At 31.7% G+C, this 17,006-nt stretch overlaps 1 protein-coding gene across 1 annotated transcript in view; it reads left to right on the top strand.

The window, feature by feature from the left end:
* Positions 1-17,006, top strand: part of LOC126816797 (uncharacterized) — a 112,182-nt gene that overhangs the window by 78,354 nt on the left and 16,822 nt on the right. The window contains exons 112-139 of the mRNA XM_056099289.1: positions 278-370; positions 923-1,315; positions 1,516-1,592; positions 1,892-1,955; positions 2,305-2,520; positions 2,870-2,975; positions 3,220-3,328; positions 3,751-3,911; positions 4,021-4,127; positions 4,493-4,639; positions 5,133-5,313; positions 5,655-5,845; positions 6,228-6,437; positions 6,960-7,074; positions 7,784-8,428; positions 8,757-8,986; positions 9,650-9,742; positions 10,072-10,458; positions 11,108-11,184; positions 11,837-12,113; positions 12,520-12,743; positions 12,998-13,158; positions 13,504-13,619; positions 14,115-14,270; positions 14,670-14,862; positions 15,372-15,559; positions 16,239-16,451; positions 16,864-16,972. Of these exons, the coding sequence (XP_055955264.1) occupies positions 278-370; positions 923-1,315; positions 1,516-1,592; positions 1,892-1,955; positions 2,305-2,520; positions 2,870-2,975; positions 3,220-3,328; positions 3,751-3,911; positions 4,021-4,127; positions 4,493-4,639; positions 5,133-5,313; positions 5,655-5,845; positions 6,228-6,437; positions 6,960-7,074; positions 7,784-8,428; positions 8,757-8,986; positions 9,650-9,742; positions 10,072-10,458; positions 11,108-11,184; positions 11,837-12,113; positions 12,520-12,743; positions 12,998-13,158; positions 13,504-13,619; positions 14,115-14,270; positions 14,670-14,862; positions 15,372-15,559; positions 16,239-16,451; positions 16,864-16,972 (5,239 nt within the window). The remainder of the gene's footprint in view (positions 1-277; positions 371-922; positions 1,316-1,515; positions 1,593-1,891; positions 1,956-2,304; positions 2,521-2,869; positions 2,976-3,219; positions 3,329-3,750; positions 3,912-4,020; positions 4,128-4,492; positions 4,640-5,132; positions 5,314-5,654; positions 5,846-6,227; positions 6,438-6,959; positions 7,075-7,783; positions 8,429-8,756; positions 8,987-9,649; positions 9,743-10,071; positions 10,459-11,107; positions 11,185-11,836; positions 12,114-12,519; positions 12,744-12,997; positions 13,159-13,503; positions 13,620-14,114; positions 14,271-14,669; positions 14,863-15,371; positions 15,560-16,238; positions 16,452-16,863; positions 16,973-17,006) is intronic.

Below are 17,006 nucleotides of genomic sequence, written 5' to 3'. Positions count from 1 at the left end.
TAAAACTGCAGATTTTATTTTAGCAAGGAAGTGTTTAGCTTGTTAAAATAATTTTGTTCTTATTTCACAATAGCATTTTAGATATTGATATATCAACAACAAATTTTCAGGTTGACATTTGAAAAATAGGGATTGTAATGAAACCCAGTTGACCTGCTATCTGCTTGTGACACATTGATATATTTCCATAGGATAAAATCAATTATTTGAATTTTATTTGGTGTTAGATGTCATGCATAAATATTACAGTTTTGAATCTATCTATATTTTATTTTAGTTACATTGTTCAGTAACAGCTTGTTTTAAAGATGATTGTAAACCTAGCACTGGTCCAGCTATAACAAGTGTTGAAGTACAACTAGGTATTCAGGTAAGTAAGATCCAAATTTCCATGGATGCTTTTACACTCAACAATAGATGGAACTTTGTAGGTTACCACGTTGCCTTGTGTCCATGGAGCCACGATGGCTCAGTGAGAAGGCTCACTAACCAGGAGGTCTGGGGTTCGATCCAGCTGTTGGCCGAGTATGTTCTGCATGATTTTTCAATGTGGTTTCCCCTTATCTGTGATGCAGGATCGAGGGCTTGACAAGAAAAATCAACTAGTTTTTTGGATTGAACGAAGAACAGAGGTCCATTGTACACATTGGCAAACACGCAAAAGAACCTGTTACAGTTGCAATTCAATTGCTGTCCGAGCAAAATTTTCTCGATAGCACACTCCATGGTGTCTGCTCATCTTCATTCACCAGGATGATGTAGAAAAGTAGCGCGTTAAAGCCCATTTTAATTCAGTCCAGTTTCAGTACTACACTGAAATGATAATTACATCAACAAACAATTAATATTATCGTTTAGAATATTTCAGCCATGAACATTACAAATGGCTGGCTATAATTGTACCAATTTATATATATTTCAGATCCTTACAGAAAAACTGACAATTTATGAAGGCTCTTCCAATGAAATGATCTCTTTCAAGAGTAATATACCTCCATCTTTCTTCTGTCCATCTGATGAACTTGAGAAATGTGAAGTAAGAATAGAAGCCAGTATCCGTGCGGCTAAGAAAAGGAAATGTCCTGATAAGAGAGTCATCTCACAAGCTGTTATAGCATGGACTGGAGAGGAAGGTGCTGTTCCATTCTGTGGTGTTACACTCAGTAAAGAGAAATGGCAGGAAGAACATGTGATTAAGGTTCGAGGTGTTGTAGATGGATTAAAAGATAAAGATCAAGATCAAGTGGTGGATATTACTGCATCTGTTATGATTAGTGGTGTTAGACGAACAACAATAGAAATTGGACAAGTGCAAGTAAGTGAAATTAGTTTACAAATACTGATGTCATTTTGTTTTTGTACATATTCTTCACTTTTCTCAAATTTGTCCACAATATTTTAAATTCTGTCCAGTGATCTGCTTTTGTGTCATTCTTTCAAGGCTAATAAATGCATTATTTAAGGGAGGTAACTTATGTCTGACTTATTGATTTTCATTGTATATTTATTTCTTAGATAAAGATTAAAGACAGTGATAAAGAATCAACTTGTAGATCCATTAATGATCCTCATATAACAACTTTTGATGGCAGGTGAGTATCGTTCAGATAATCTCAACGAGTTACATGCCGTCTCACTAACCTGAATGTTCTGGGTTGGATTCCGGTGTTGGGCCAGAAAGTTCCTGGTATTTTTTTCAGTGTGGTTTCCCGTTGCATAGGATGAAAGACATGGCAAGGAACAGGTGATGTAGAAAAATAAGGCGTTCAACCTCCATTTCATTTCATTTCCATATGATTTGCGATTTTAATTTTTGAAATTCGTGTCATGTCGAAAGAAACCTACTTGACATGAAAATGTAAAATTGATATATTTTTTGTTTTTTTTACAGAAAATACAATAATTTCTTTGAGGGGGAATTTGTATTGTACAAACATAAGACATTGCCATATTCTGTAAGTAATCCTTTCTTATTTTCACTTTAAATTAATGACCCATCATTAGATGCTTAGTTATCACAAACAGAAATTTGTTCACAATGACACATTAGCAGTGTTTGAACACTAAATATTTACTAGTACAAATTAACAGAAATTATGATTTTTCTTATGAACTAGAAAAATAAATTATTATAGTTTGAAACTCAAAAGTAGTTATTATTAGCAGACTTGAACAGATAATCTGTAGGCATACTCATTTCACATATTACCAAGAAACACTCTTTTGGTAATGGCAGTATTTTTACATTTGAAATATCTTTTATATACCTTTAATCAATTAAAAACTGGAATTTTTCTTTTACAGGTTCATTCTTTCTATCGAGCATGTAATAATAAAAAACATAGAACAGCATCATGTAATTGTGCTGTAGCAGTTAAGGTAGACGATGATGTAATTCTCTTGGATAAATGTGGTGCTAAAAGAACAAGTCAACGTTATCCATTAAATATCAAACTTTATCAAAATGAGGAATTGACAGAAGGCTTTATTATAACTAAATATAAATCTAATAAATATAGGGTAAGTATTTGTATACTTTTGTTATTATATAAAGTGTAGGTCATTTAGTGCATGAGATAAAATGCCACAGAACAAAGACAAACACACATCTGAACATGTTTTGATACAATTTGCTGCTGCAGTATAAAATCACATCTACTTTGCTTATATAATTACAATTTTCAATGGAAGAACTGACAATCCTCTCTGCCAATGTTCGGCCGATTCTACTCAGAATATGGGGTCATAGTGTTGAACAACTAGCATCTGGAAATTCTAGTGAGGAAATTTATTGGGACTAGAAGAAAGGGTTGTAAGTACCTTCAACGTTTTATTCACTTTAGGATGTAATTAATGTTTATAATTGTAGATATATTTACCTAATGGTGTTAAAGTAATTGTAAAAACATCTAAACGTAAAAGTTTAATTAATATTTGGATTACATCGACTGGTGGTGATACTGGTAATATAGAAGGTAAATTATAATAATATTATACATTATAACTGATTCCATCTTCCTTCTAGCAAAAATCAGAGCAAAAATGATTTAATGAAATGCCTTACACAATCACTTGGTTATTGTTCATAATTTTGAAATTTGAAATATGCATAGATTATCTTGTAAAACTATTCAGATTATCAGATAAATTATGATATTATTGTACAAATAAAACAGCATTAAATAAAACTAGGATTAATGATTATGTATTTTTGTAAAGGTTTATGTGGAAACTTTGATGGCGATTCTAGCAATGATTTAGTGATGTCAGATGGTATAGTATCACAAGAAAAGGGCAAATATCCAGATATATTTACACAATCCTGGAGGTATGTTTTTATAGTGGGATTCTTTCAGCTAGTCTTAAAGACGAACTCTATCAAAGTTTAGAGAAAACAACAATTTATAGCCAAGTAAAGAACTCTGTGGTTTAGATTTTTATAAGAATATGTCTAAACTAGGGGGTTTATTCAGCTTGCCCAATGGATCATAAAAAAATGAAAAACTGCCAGTATTTTCCTTCGTTTAGATATAAATATGTTGGTAATATTCAATTTCTATTCTCTCAGTTGATTAAGTTGTGGACTTGTAATCCAACATTCTTCATGCGGATCCACCAACAGTTTAAAAACACCTCTTTTTTTTCTATAAATAGAACTTATAAGCACATCAAATTTGTGTAATTATGTAATACCCATCATTAAGTTGATATTTGTTGGCAATGATTTGACTTGTGTTTATATTATTAAAGAGTATCGTCGAAAGAAACACTATATGATGGATATTGCGGCAAGTCAGTTGTAGATCTAAAAGCTCCTATATTCTGTGATTGTATGTATGGAGCTGATGCTGTCTGTTCACCTGGACTAGATGTCTTTGACTGCAACAAAAAATCCAAAGGATCTAGAAGAGGTTAGTTAATTTTATATACACAATTCTTTAACAACTTTAGCAATTTGGACATCCACAATTTTAACCTTGATGTTTGTAATATTCTGTTAATTTCCTTATTTTATTTTAGAAAAGGATATGACTGCTGAACTTATGACAAAAGCCACAACACCATTGAAGTGTGTCTCGACTGAACCAGCAATACCGTTTGAATTTAATATTACCTATATTCATCAGGTAAATATATTCTACAATTACATGTCACATGTCATTAATTCTGCTTTTGGTGGATTTATTGTTTCAGATGAGAAGTGCTTATTGCATCAAAAACTAACCGACGCTTTAACTGTAGGGTTAATATGAAGAAAAAATTCTACGACAATATTTTCCAGGTTTCTATGGCATTAAGATGCTAAACAAATGACTATTATCATCATTCAATTAATTATTTTAACAGTTGATGAATTTCTAACGAACGTGCAGGCACACTTTTAAGGTATAACCATCTAGTGGACACTTATTAAAACAATATATCTAGCATTTATTATTTTATAATGAAATTGAAATGACTATTGTTTTTTCCCCATTACTATATTACACAGATTGTTGACTATGGTATAACATTTGATCAAGCAGGAAATTATTGCAAGAATAAACTATCACTTATACCTTCTGCTAAAGATATAGAAACCATATTAGGTAAAGATAAAGTAGAAGCATCTGTAATGCTATGTGTAGAAGATATCATGGTAAGTTAAAATTGTGTTCTGGGGGTGGGAATTGTCCTTCAAGTCATTGGTATTCCGATGGGAACCATTTGTTCACCTTTGCTGGCTAACGTCTTTCTGTATTCTTGAGTCAGAAATTATCTAGAAACTTTTCCCTTTGTTGAAGTCTGTATTATTAAACAGTATGTGCTCCATTATACAGTGCAACATAAAGCAAGACTATAAAATAATTTCATTGTTCACATCTTTTGGTTTTATAGGAATATTTCTGTTAGATATTTTATCATATGCATTCTAATTTAAAAACAAATATACATCAGTGCCATCAGCTAAGAATCAAGGAAGAAGTCTAAGTTCTTATTCGAAGAGAAGGCTGCTCTTGATTTCAATTGTCTAGTTTTCTAATGGCTTGGACCTGTTTACAATTTTTTTTGTATATTGATATTTTCTTCATTGCTACAGACCTATTTTATATGAATCTTAAAATTTGAACATTTTTTCTTGTCTTTTTCAGTTAACTGGAGATTTTACTTGGGTAGATGTATTATTAGAGAATGTAAAACAACAATGTTTATTAAAGATAGAAGTTGATGTAGATCTATGGGTAGAGGGTGAAGATGGTACACCTAAATTACCACCAGTTGTAGATCTTATCTGTCCTAATGAATGTAGTGGTAATGGTACATGTGTTGAAGGTGACTATTTCTACTTCTACAATTCAGTATTGTTAGATATAGAAAATGAATTAACTTATATGTAGCTTGTTTTTTGTTGCAAATAAAATAGAAATGTGAAACATATGGTATATTTTTATTTAAATAATTTGCTTGCAAAAGGGTCTTCCAATAGGCTGTGGAAACATGAGAACTTGGAGATATGCAACCCTTTTACTTGTCACATTAAAATGTGTTCTGTTAATTGTTATATGATTATTTGTAGGTATATATGTGTATGTTGTTGTTATTTATGATTATTTGTAGGTTCATGTGTATGTTATTGTTGCATGTGTATGTAATTGTTATATGATTTTAACTAGGTTTATGTGTTTGTAATGGAGATTATACTGGTGATGATTGTTCTGTATTACCTGCTATACCACCTATGTTAATTAGTTTTGCTGGTGATATGCTGTGTAATTTACATCAAACTAACTGTTCTACTGTAACTATATATGGTCTAGGATTCTCACCATCCAATCAACTCACATGTAAATATCAAAGATTAACTGTAAGTAACATTTAAATCACGTCCTCTACATAATTTCACAATATAAAAATTGATAGAAAATACTTGAAAGATTTTTACCCATGAATTAACATATAGTCTGTTTTGTAAAATTTAAGTCCTATCTGCCACAGCATTTACATCCATTGTAGGGTTTTGAAGAATTGATGGAACTGTTTGACGAATTATAAGAAGAAACCTATTAAGATCTGCATCAATTTTATGTGACATTATTGGCCCTCTCACTGAAACTTAAGACTTGCTGAGATTGTTCAGCTAATCATATGGCAAAACCCTATCAAAATCCAGATTCACCTTGATAGGATTGAACCATGTTGAAATTCAGTGTCGCCCATTTTTAGCTGGAATCTGTTATATATTATAGATGGATAAGTTTGAAGTAACAAGTGATACAGCAGTAACAAGTTTAGCTATATTTAAACTAGAAGAACAGATAGAATGTATATTACCAGATAATGAATTTAGTTATTCTATCAGTGTTAGTAACGATGGTATAACATATAGTACACCACTCAACTTTATTAGATATAACTCCATTTGTCAGACATGTACTAGCAATGGCTGTCAAGATAGAGTAAGTTTAACTTTAATTATTAATATACAAAAATTGTTCTATTTTGTATAATCTTATAAATAGTGTAGGAATGGAAATAGTTCTCTTTAACAGAGCTTGTTTTCTAAATGAGATATGTGTCATTTGATGGTATATCCGTTTTAGTCATTTTGTGTGGCATATATATAAATTTTACCGCATTAGTGGACAGAACAAGCATTGATAAATTTTTATATTGACCTATGATTGCGTAATTATCTCATTTTTGGCAGGAATGGCATATACTGTGTTTTGCATATAAGCTCTTCAAAACATTTTTGAAAACTACAAATATGTCAAATAGGAAATTCTTTAAAATAATTGTTGTTTTACTTCATCATATAAGCTATTATTGATATTTTCAAATAAAACTCTTTTTCACCAAAACCTGAAAAGGATATTTTTCTTTTTTTTGTCAAAACAAATGATTAGTTGGTGATTTATGTTCGGCATGTCTGCTATAGAACTATTTCGTATTAAATATATATAATTTTTTTTTTCAAGACTTCTATATGTAGGATTAACAATGTGTGTTATGAAGATGGATTCTCTAACAAAGATAATGAACAAGAAATCTGTCAGATTGATTCAAGCAGCACACAATGGCCAGTTATAAAAGGTAAATTTATTTTTAATTTGACTGTCAATGTTCACCTGCAATTTAAAATCACTGGCTGAAAAATTTATTTGCCAGTCAATTTCGTATTGGAAAATAAAATTCAGATTGAATTACCATACCATTTCTTTTCATGATAAATTTTAGGTGTCACAACTTCACAGCTATTACATAACGAAGGTTGGATGTCATGTTTATTTTGTAGAAAATCATTAGGCTTTCACATGATATTGCAGCTGTTACCGTTGATTTATTTCATTAAAGTATATGTCACATGCTGTGTATATAAAGTTTCTTCCAAACTTGAAATAGAAAGAAGTAGATATTATTATAGCCATTTGATAGTGACAAATTAATGTTCATCCAACTCAATGGTATAGATTATTTATGACATCAATATATAGTGGATGATATTGATGATTTGGTACCGATAATTGAATGAAGTAAAATCACCCAGGGATTGTATTGACTAATTTGATTAGTCTGAAAAAGAACTGGCTAGACCAATGAAAACACTTACCTAGAATGTAGATTTGGCAATAGTTAACTATTGATAGTTTTTTTTATCCTTGCTTCAGAGAAAGGCAGAGACAAGACTCTCGTAATGTTGATAATAGATTAGTTCATATTTTTTAATAGTATTTTTTTGTTGACAAATAAATAAATTATTCTGTCAAATCTATTTTTAATATACTCAATTTAATTTATTCAGCAACTGATGTGAAAGTTACGAGACTAGATTTTGTAGAGGTTGTCAGCAATGTATTAGTTACAAAATCATTCAATCTTACATTGATTGGCTCACCAAAAGCTGATGTGGGACCATTGGGTGGTTTAGCTGTTCTATTAGATGGTGCTACCCAATATATCAACGTAGGTGACAAATCAACAGAATGTATGGGTGATCTTCTTAAATGCAAACTTGGTCTAACCATATCATTTAGAGTTAAATTCCTTGAATTCAAAGAGAAAGCAGTAATCCTCACTAATGGTGCAGAAATTCCTGATAAATATGGGTTAGTTATGTGGTTACAAAATGGCCGGGTTAATTTGCGTGTGAACACAAAAGAGAAAGAATGGACATGCTCTACAAGTAAATTCTCCATCAATGTGTTTATGAATGTGAAACTATCATGGAGTCAACAACTCGGTCTCAAGTTTTACCTAGAAGACAAGATGGTGTGTAAAACAGAACGGTATATAACACGAACCAGGAAAGATATAACAGTTTCAACAACGTTCAATATCGGCAGCCCGGTTGAAGTTGGAGAATTTGAGAAGGCTAAGATGTCAGTTGAAGGATTAAATGTTGCTTATGCAACACAGGAAACCACAGAGAAACTCAACGTTTTAACAGGTGGGTTATCAAATATCCCAGTGATCTTAGAGGTAGTTAGTTGGTTCCCTTTCACATGTCCAAATGAAAGGAAATATTTCTCACCTAGACATTAGGAAGTTGTAAGAAAGTAATGTCTGTTTCTTTCTTCTCGCAAAGATAATTCTCTGGGTGCGCATCTATCTTTTGATTCGAACCAGCTTATAGAATCCTATGTGTTGCTCATATATTGTTATCGGTGATTATGGAAATAATCTCAGAATTATCATAAATTTTATTAGAAAATATTATTCTTTGTTTCATATCTTGCATAATTTACATAAACCTAAATTTCACCCTTTTTTTTCAGTTCTGCCAATATTTGAAAAAGCACCTAAAGTCTCTATTATTATCGACAAGACCAACCCCATGGCAGCCATATCATTAAACTGTAGTTTTGAGCCATTAGATATTGAAGGTGTACAATATAGAGTTAAATGGTATCATGGTAAAGATAACGTTATAAGTGAATCTCTCATAAATGAAACATCAAGCATACTTCAGGAAACCAGTCTACCACAGTTGAAATATGGTGATGCTGTAAGTAATAAATATTTAAGCTATTGCATATTATTGAACATTGTATTTATGTTACATTGATTTTATGGCCTTTCACATGATAAAAATATATGAGTTTCTGCTAAATTTATTTCAATTTTTGAAATAGTATAGTGGGAATGTTAAACTGCTTATTTAATGACACTCAACTCATAATTAGTGTCTTTGTATGACATGTAACTTACTATATACATATTCCTGGGTCATTATTTGTACATGTGATATTTATATGACTACAATACATTGTCCATTTGTATTTTTTTATGTATTTAAATGACTTCTTTTCCATCTCAATTCTGCTTAAAGATGCATTATGTAAGATTTAGATAAAGAACTGGCTGTTATTACTGTAATTGTTGCAAAATAGATAATGAGAGATGAATATATTGAGAATTTCAGTAAAATTACTTTATTGTGAGCAAAATTATGCGTGTTTGAAGTTTTAACAAAATAATCTTGATTTTAAACGGCAAGAGGGGTCTAATCCACTAAATGTCCAAGCCATCCAATGTACTAGAGGGTTGATTATAGGAATAAAATGTTGAAATGATAGTTTATATAACTTTTGAAGCTAGAGTGGAATAATGGTCATATATTTTAACCTTTCTGGATTAAGATTTAAATCTGTTTTGTATATGATTACAGATTGAATGTAGTGTGTCAGTTTGTTATATTAGTGATTGTGATCAAACTACTGGTCCAGAGAGAAAGAGTGAACCCATCACAGCAACATTACAGGTAATAAGATCATATTTATATTAGTCTCATGTAAATCAACTGAGACAAGATATTGATACATAAAATTCATACCACATGTTCTGCACATGATTAAAGGTTGATAGGCTTGTGCTATATTTTATAAGGTCTCTATCAAAGTTTCAGGAATACTGTCTCACATGTGGACTGACAAGGAATAGGATTCTCCAGAGTCTCTGCTAGAGACCACTGCAAAAAGCTTATTTTTTAACAAGGAAATGGAACTTTAATCTCTCTCTGTTTTTCTTTTCAATAAGTTCGATGGCTAAATGAAAAACATGAATCTGTACTAATTATGTATGTTTTTGTAGGTAATGACTAAAGAAATAACAGTTTATGAGGGTGGTATGGAAGAATATTTATCTGTAACATGCCTGTTCCCTCCAAGACTATTCTGTCCTGCTTCTAGTAACTGCACCTTTAAGATCACTTCATTCTTCAAATTGGTTCGACGTGAAATCAAATGTGCCGACAGACGTCAAGTACCTCAAGCTTTGATTGGCTGGACTCAGGAAAATGAGAACAAATTCTGTGGTGCTCTTATCACACCCTTTAATTGGATTTCTGGTGTACGTATTCCAGTCAAAGCTGCCATTGATTCACTGAAAGATAAAGACCAGACACGAATTTTAGATGTTATGGCTCACGTAATGGAAAATGGTCAAAGTATTTTTATACAAACAATGTCTACAGTTACGGTAAGTTCTTTAATTCATGATCATACAGCTCAGCTTATGCTAACCTGTTCAAGGAGCATTCCCAGATTGCATAGTGAATCAATTCATAAAAGTATGTAAATTTAACATCAAAATGTGAAGAAGTAGTCTGAAAGGTTCAGCTAAAATTTTTTTCAGCTCAAAATAATCACTAGGATTGGACAGATGCACCTCAAATTCATTTGTAGCAGAATTAGAAAAAAATGATATCTTGTGTTAGTCCCTAAAAAACCAAAGTATAGTTAGGAAGAGTCATTAAACCCCATTCATTTTATTTTCTTTGAACTGAAAGTCTTTTGGGAGTGTTTTGATTTAAATAAAGGGGAAATAACGAAATGTGTGGTTTTGGCCGAACAACCAGCATTAACAACATTGTTATCAATGATAAAATATATTAAAAGAAGAACATACATCAGGTTATCAATAGTTCATGACATACCTGATATATAGCAGAATGGCTGACAAACGGCGACAGACAACAAATGCTGTGTTCTCTAGTATTCCAACATAGCTGTTCCACAGTGAAACTTTGCACGTGCAGCTTAAATTATTACCGTAAAGTTATTAAAGATATGTACAGTACGTATAAATCAATACCCATTTTAGACAAGAATATTTTTACCTGTTACAGGTTAAGATTATAGACAGAGATCAAATAGCAATGTGTAGTAGTACTGGTGATCCACATATGAAAACATTTGATGGACGGTGAGATTTAAAAACTTTTACATCTAATTGGAATTTTTTTTGTGGGTTTTTATGATCAAAAGTATTGTTAATATATTTTCATTTCTGTAAATTTAAACTCCACATTATCTATAACCAGAAATCATACCACAAGACAAGATTGATCATTAATTTGGAGATTCCAAAGAGTATCTGACTCAAATCCTGTTTCAGTTTATTAAAAATTATTCTGCTGTAGTTTACAGTAGTGCCGTAGTGGCTGTCGGATTTAAAACATGTCTTCATAAATTTAGATTGAATTTAAGAATACCATTTCATACCTTTGGTAAGCAGGCATGTTGGTTTAGATAGTTTAAAAGGTGTTTTATAGTTAGATCCAGGCCAATAGATTGTTTACTACCAAGTAGTTTCGGAAAGGAATCACATCATATTTCTCTAACCACATGGTGTATTCTTATCGTTTGAAGAGCCTTTCGTTTGTAACATGACTTGTCATATCTTCTGGTGGCAATATCTCGAAAACAGTTTAATCTTTTAAGAGCTAAAATTTTCAGGGTTTTTTATATGTGATTTGAACTGAATAAAAAAGATTATGGCAAAACAGAAATGACATGCTGCTATTGCCTCTAGTTCCTTTAGTATGTGTTTCAAAGAATGTTTTTATTTTGTTCAGAAAATATAATAACTTCCTAGAAGGAGAATTTTTGATGTATCGTCACAAGACCCTACCATATCAGGTTCACGGTTTATATAGAAGCTGTTTGAATAAAGCTGCATGTACCTGTGCTGTCGCCATTAGATCGGGTGATGATGTCATAGTTGTTGATCGCTGTGGTCCCAGTCGTGGAGAACCTAACAGAAAGACCCCGGTAACCATCAACCTGTACATGAATGGTGAACTTACTCCAGGAACCAGGATTCTCAGATATCGAAATGGAAAAAAGATAAAGGTACATTAATTGATCTCTATTGGAAATATATTTGTGCCAGGAAACCAAGCATATTTTAACATCTATTATGTAAACAATGAAATATGTCACAAGCTTCCAGGAAGATGAGGATCCATCCGTTCTACCAAAATTTGAAATTGTACAATCCCTGGGTTCACTTGATTACTTTTAGTAAATTTTTTAATACCTGTTTAGATAAATGATCAAGTAACCGTTGTTTCAGGAGAGCACATCATAGAACACAGCAATTGTTGGGCAACCTGAAACATGTTTAATACTCACTGGAAGTAGTCAATGGGCCACCGACATCTGGATTTATTTCATTGGAGAGTAGCATGTGTTTAACATTATGCTTTAGGATCAGTTAGAGCATTTATGAGATTTTTTAAATGATATATTTGTACAGGTTATGCTACCAACAGGAGGATATGTTACCATCAAAAAGTCAAAAGCCGTAGGAGGAAGATATCTTGATGTCTGGTTCCGTGCGTCTGCTATAGATTATGAACAGACAGAAGGATTATGTGGTACCTTTGATAAAGATAAAACCAATGATTTAGTGATCAGACAGACTGGAGCACTATTTACCGAGAGAACCAAACAACCAACAGAGTTCTCTAGAAGCTGGAGGTAGGAAATTCAAAATTCTGTAATATGATAGAAAATCTCTTATTCCCAATAGACTACCTTACAACATTATAATAGAGGTTTGGTTAAGCCTCATCATTTAGGTTTCTTAGAAGAGCAAATGAACCAGTTAAATGCATTTAGTTTCCTGTAAGCAGAAATAGACTGATAATGGAATATAATTTTATCATTAATAAAATATTATCAGTCTAATGCTTGATTGAAGATGGATAAAATAAATATATATATTATTACAGAGTATCAGTTGAAGAATCTATGTACACTGGATATTGTACAACAGAAACACCCAAGCTCACACCTCAAATGACTTTCTGCAGTTGTCAAGATACAACAGAAACCTGTGATATTTTACCTGAACACACGTCTTGTGCTTCTGTTGCAAAGAATTCTAAAAGAGGTAATAAGCAATATTGTATTTGTAACATTTTACTGGACAGTTTCTAAGGGTAATGTAATTCTTATGTAACTATTTGATATAGTTTGTAAACTTTACCACCCACACGTCTGAGTTGTAGACAGGTTTATCTAGTTTCAACTTTATTGCTAGTCAAGACATTGATATTTCTGTGAAAACATATCAAAGAGCATCAGGTAAATTGTCTGGGACTAGAACAGATGTTTCTATCTATTATTTGACATATTCATATCAATATATCTGGGATTTTTCCTTTAAATATCACATACTTGATATTGTTGTTTTATGAAATAGTAGTGATGTTGGTTGTAATTTTTTTTTTTTCAGGTAAAGATATTACAGAACAGTTATTATTAGATACAGAAACACAGAATCCTCCAGAAAAATGTCAGACTAAACAAACACTAAAGATATTTGAATATGATATAAATTATATATCACAGGTATGTATTTGAGACTTAAAAAACTATTGATGAAGTGTTTGAGATTTAAACAAAGTCTTGATGAAGTATTTGAGATAGATTTAAACAAAGTATTGATGATGTATTTAAGGTAGATTTAGACAAAGTAATGATAAAGTATTTGAGATTGATTCAGGCAAAGTATTGACTAAGTCTTTGAGAGAGATTTAGGCACAGTGAAGTATTTGAGATAGATTTAATCAAAGTATTGATGAAGTATTTGAGATACATTTAAACAAAGTATTGATGAAGTATTTGAGATAGATTTATACAAAATATTGATGAAATATTTGAGATAGATTTAGACAAAGTGTTGGATAATAATATATTAATTACTGCTCATCAACAGCTTCAATTTTATTTAATAGACTTCCACAGCTTAGATACTGGATTGATTAATTATTTTGTAGTTAGATATTGTAAATATACTAATTATTTTTAACATCATATTGATATTGTTGTAAAATCTCTTTTCAGACATTTAATTGGCCGACACCTACTAATAAAACCGAGATTGAAGTAGCTAAGACATGTAGAAATATAATAGAGAATACAACATCTGGTTTAGCATGTAAACAAGTTAAAGGCCTTCAAATAACAGACAGTATAGAAATCTGTATTGAGGATATTAAGGTATGTATATGGGCAGTTACTCAATTAATATTGACCTGATAACATCTATGCATGTCAGGTTTCCATCTCATGTTTGTACATGACACAGAGTAGGATCGCTTGCCTAACTTGGGGTTTTGCTTGGATTTTAGTCCTGTATTATGTAAAATTCTCTGTCTATGGAAGGTTGGGTGGTTGAATTGTGCACTTTAGATCATAATGTCTGTCATTGAGTCAAGTGGCATCTTTGTGATCCCACACTTTACATGACAAAGTGTAGGGTCCCCTGCCAAACCTTGGGTTTTCTCTTTAAGAAGTAGTAAGAAGACAGGAGTCTAATGTTAATATTGAATCCATTATTAAATGCATGTTTTTTCTTGTTGGAGAATATTTGTAAATTAGTATAAATTTTTACTACAGATTACAGATCTGATTGAGTGGGCTGAATCCGCTGCTGATAATTTTATACAAGAATGTAGAACTGCTATAGAATATAATGTTGAACTATGGGTTAATGAAACTGTAAATGGACAAGAAGTAATTATACCACCACCAGATATTATAGATAAATTATGTCCTGGCGACTGTAATGGACACGGTAAATGTGAAAATGGTAAGTTTTATAATCTTGTGATAACTTGCAGGGTAAACTTATGCTATCATACAGTCATATTCAGCGTCCCTTTTTATACGCCCACATTTTTATGTTGACATATATTGTCATCTGTCCAAAATTTGTTTGTGGACACTCTACAGGACACAATTTTTATCCGATTTTGACAAAACTTGAAATATAGGTCTATCTAACTTGTGGATCCTCTAGAGGACACAATTTTTATCAGATTTTAAAAAATGTTTAAAAATATCAACATTTTTTTTTTTAGCTTGTTTTCTATCCATCTCTTGCAAAATGTAGGCTTTTCTTTCCTGGCAACCGCTGGTTTAGACTGTGAATCAAAATATCATGTTTCAAATTTTTCACTATAGAAAAGTGACGCCCAGTTTTACACACCCAACAAGATAATTCCTTTCCTTGCATCGCACACTGTATGCTTGTCTCAAACTGACTGAAGTATTGTGTTGATCAAATTTTATTCCATTCCATTTTTATGATATTTTTAGGTGAATGCATATGTGATGATGACTACAGTGCTCCAGATTGTTCAGTGAGTCTAACACAGCCACCTACAGTTTATAGTACAGCTAGACCATTATGTGATAGTCGTCTGTTTAACTGTAGTCAAATATCTGTGTTTGGAGAATCATTCTTAGACCTAAATACACTTATCTGTAAACTTAAATTAATAGAGGTAAGAAATTCATTTAATTAAGAATTAAAAGTATGCGGAGCATGATATATGTCCTGTAGTAATTCATTTAATTAAGAATTAAAAGTATGCGGAGCATGATATATGTAGTATATGGAGCATGATTTAAGTCCTGTAGTGTAGGAGGTAAAATAGATAGAATGGTAGAATTATTGCGATGTTTTGTTTTCTCTATTATGTAATCTCAGAATGATTCACTGATTAGACCAGTTGATAGGATGCAGGAAGGTCAGGATGTTTCAGAGAATAAACAAAATAATGTCAGCCTCCATGCTGAAAAGAAAAATCCTCATTTATGACATCATTTACGTATGATTCCCCCAAATGTTCAGAGAATATCAGTACACATGGAAATACAAATAATTACGTATAGAAATTTGACGTTTTTTCTGCTGGCGTAAAGCAGACCTTATTGTTACAGCAAAGGGTAAAGATGTTACAAGAAATTTTCCTTTCTAGACTGAGTCAGAATGTTAGAAAGAAGTGACCTCTTCAAGAAAGTTTTTAATGTTACAGAGAATCTAGTGATAATCCAAATGACTTTTCAAGGGGAAGGCTGGACGTTAAAATGTAATGCAAAGAATTGACCTCTATATAATCATAAAGTGAAAATGTAGCTAGTAGCATTATGTTTAACAGTCGTTGCATATATCTTTTTCAGAAATCGGGAACATCATTTACAGTGACTAGTACGAGTCTAGATGTTTCAGCTGTATTTATCAGTGATGAACAGATCATATGTAATGTAGATAAACCAGATATATATGAAGTAGCTGTCAGTAACGATGGTCAACTTGTCAGTGCTAGATCAATTCGTACAATAACATTTGATTCTATTTGTTACATTTGTACAGAAGATGGATGCACTCTGAAGGTATTGTAGATTTATGGCTTTCTTTTATATTTATAAAACAAACTTTATAAGTTTATAGATACTATATATACTATTAACACATTTATTTTATGTCGGTGATACTATTAAAATTTATGTATTTTGATGAAATCTGGAAAATGTTTCCATAGCATCTCCACCATGTTATATTCGGATCCTTGGATCCTGAGGTGTTATACTAAACATGTGGGAGAAAGTGAAAAACCACCATTCTCCATGTTAAAATTCTAATCTCTATCTTTATTACCGTACTCAAAAAGGCAAAAGAACTACAACATAAGGCAGACAACTTGTATCTAATTTAACATAAGGGATCAGACCACAATGATATTTAATATACCAATATAATATGACAATAGAGTTGTTGCGAAATTAAGTTTGTTTTATTTTTCAGTCTGATGTATGTGATATAGAAGGTAGTTGTTATGGTGAAGGTTTCATTAACCCTGTAAATACACTGGAAAAATGTAGTGGTGGAATAACAACATGGGTACCAATTACAAGTAAGAAAGATTACTGTTATATTGTGTCAAATTA

This window comes from Patella vulgata, chromosome 3 (genome assembly GCF_932274485.2).
Source record: "Patella vulgata chromosome 3, xgPatVulg1.2, whole genome shotgun sequence".
NCBI lineage: Eukaryota > Metazoa > Mollusca > Gastropoda > Patellidae > Patella > Patella vulgata.
The sequence above is the reverse complement of the archived record's forward strand: the minus strand, read 5'-3'. Positions and strand labels throughout refer to the sequence as shown.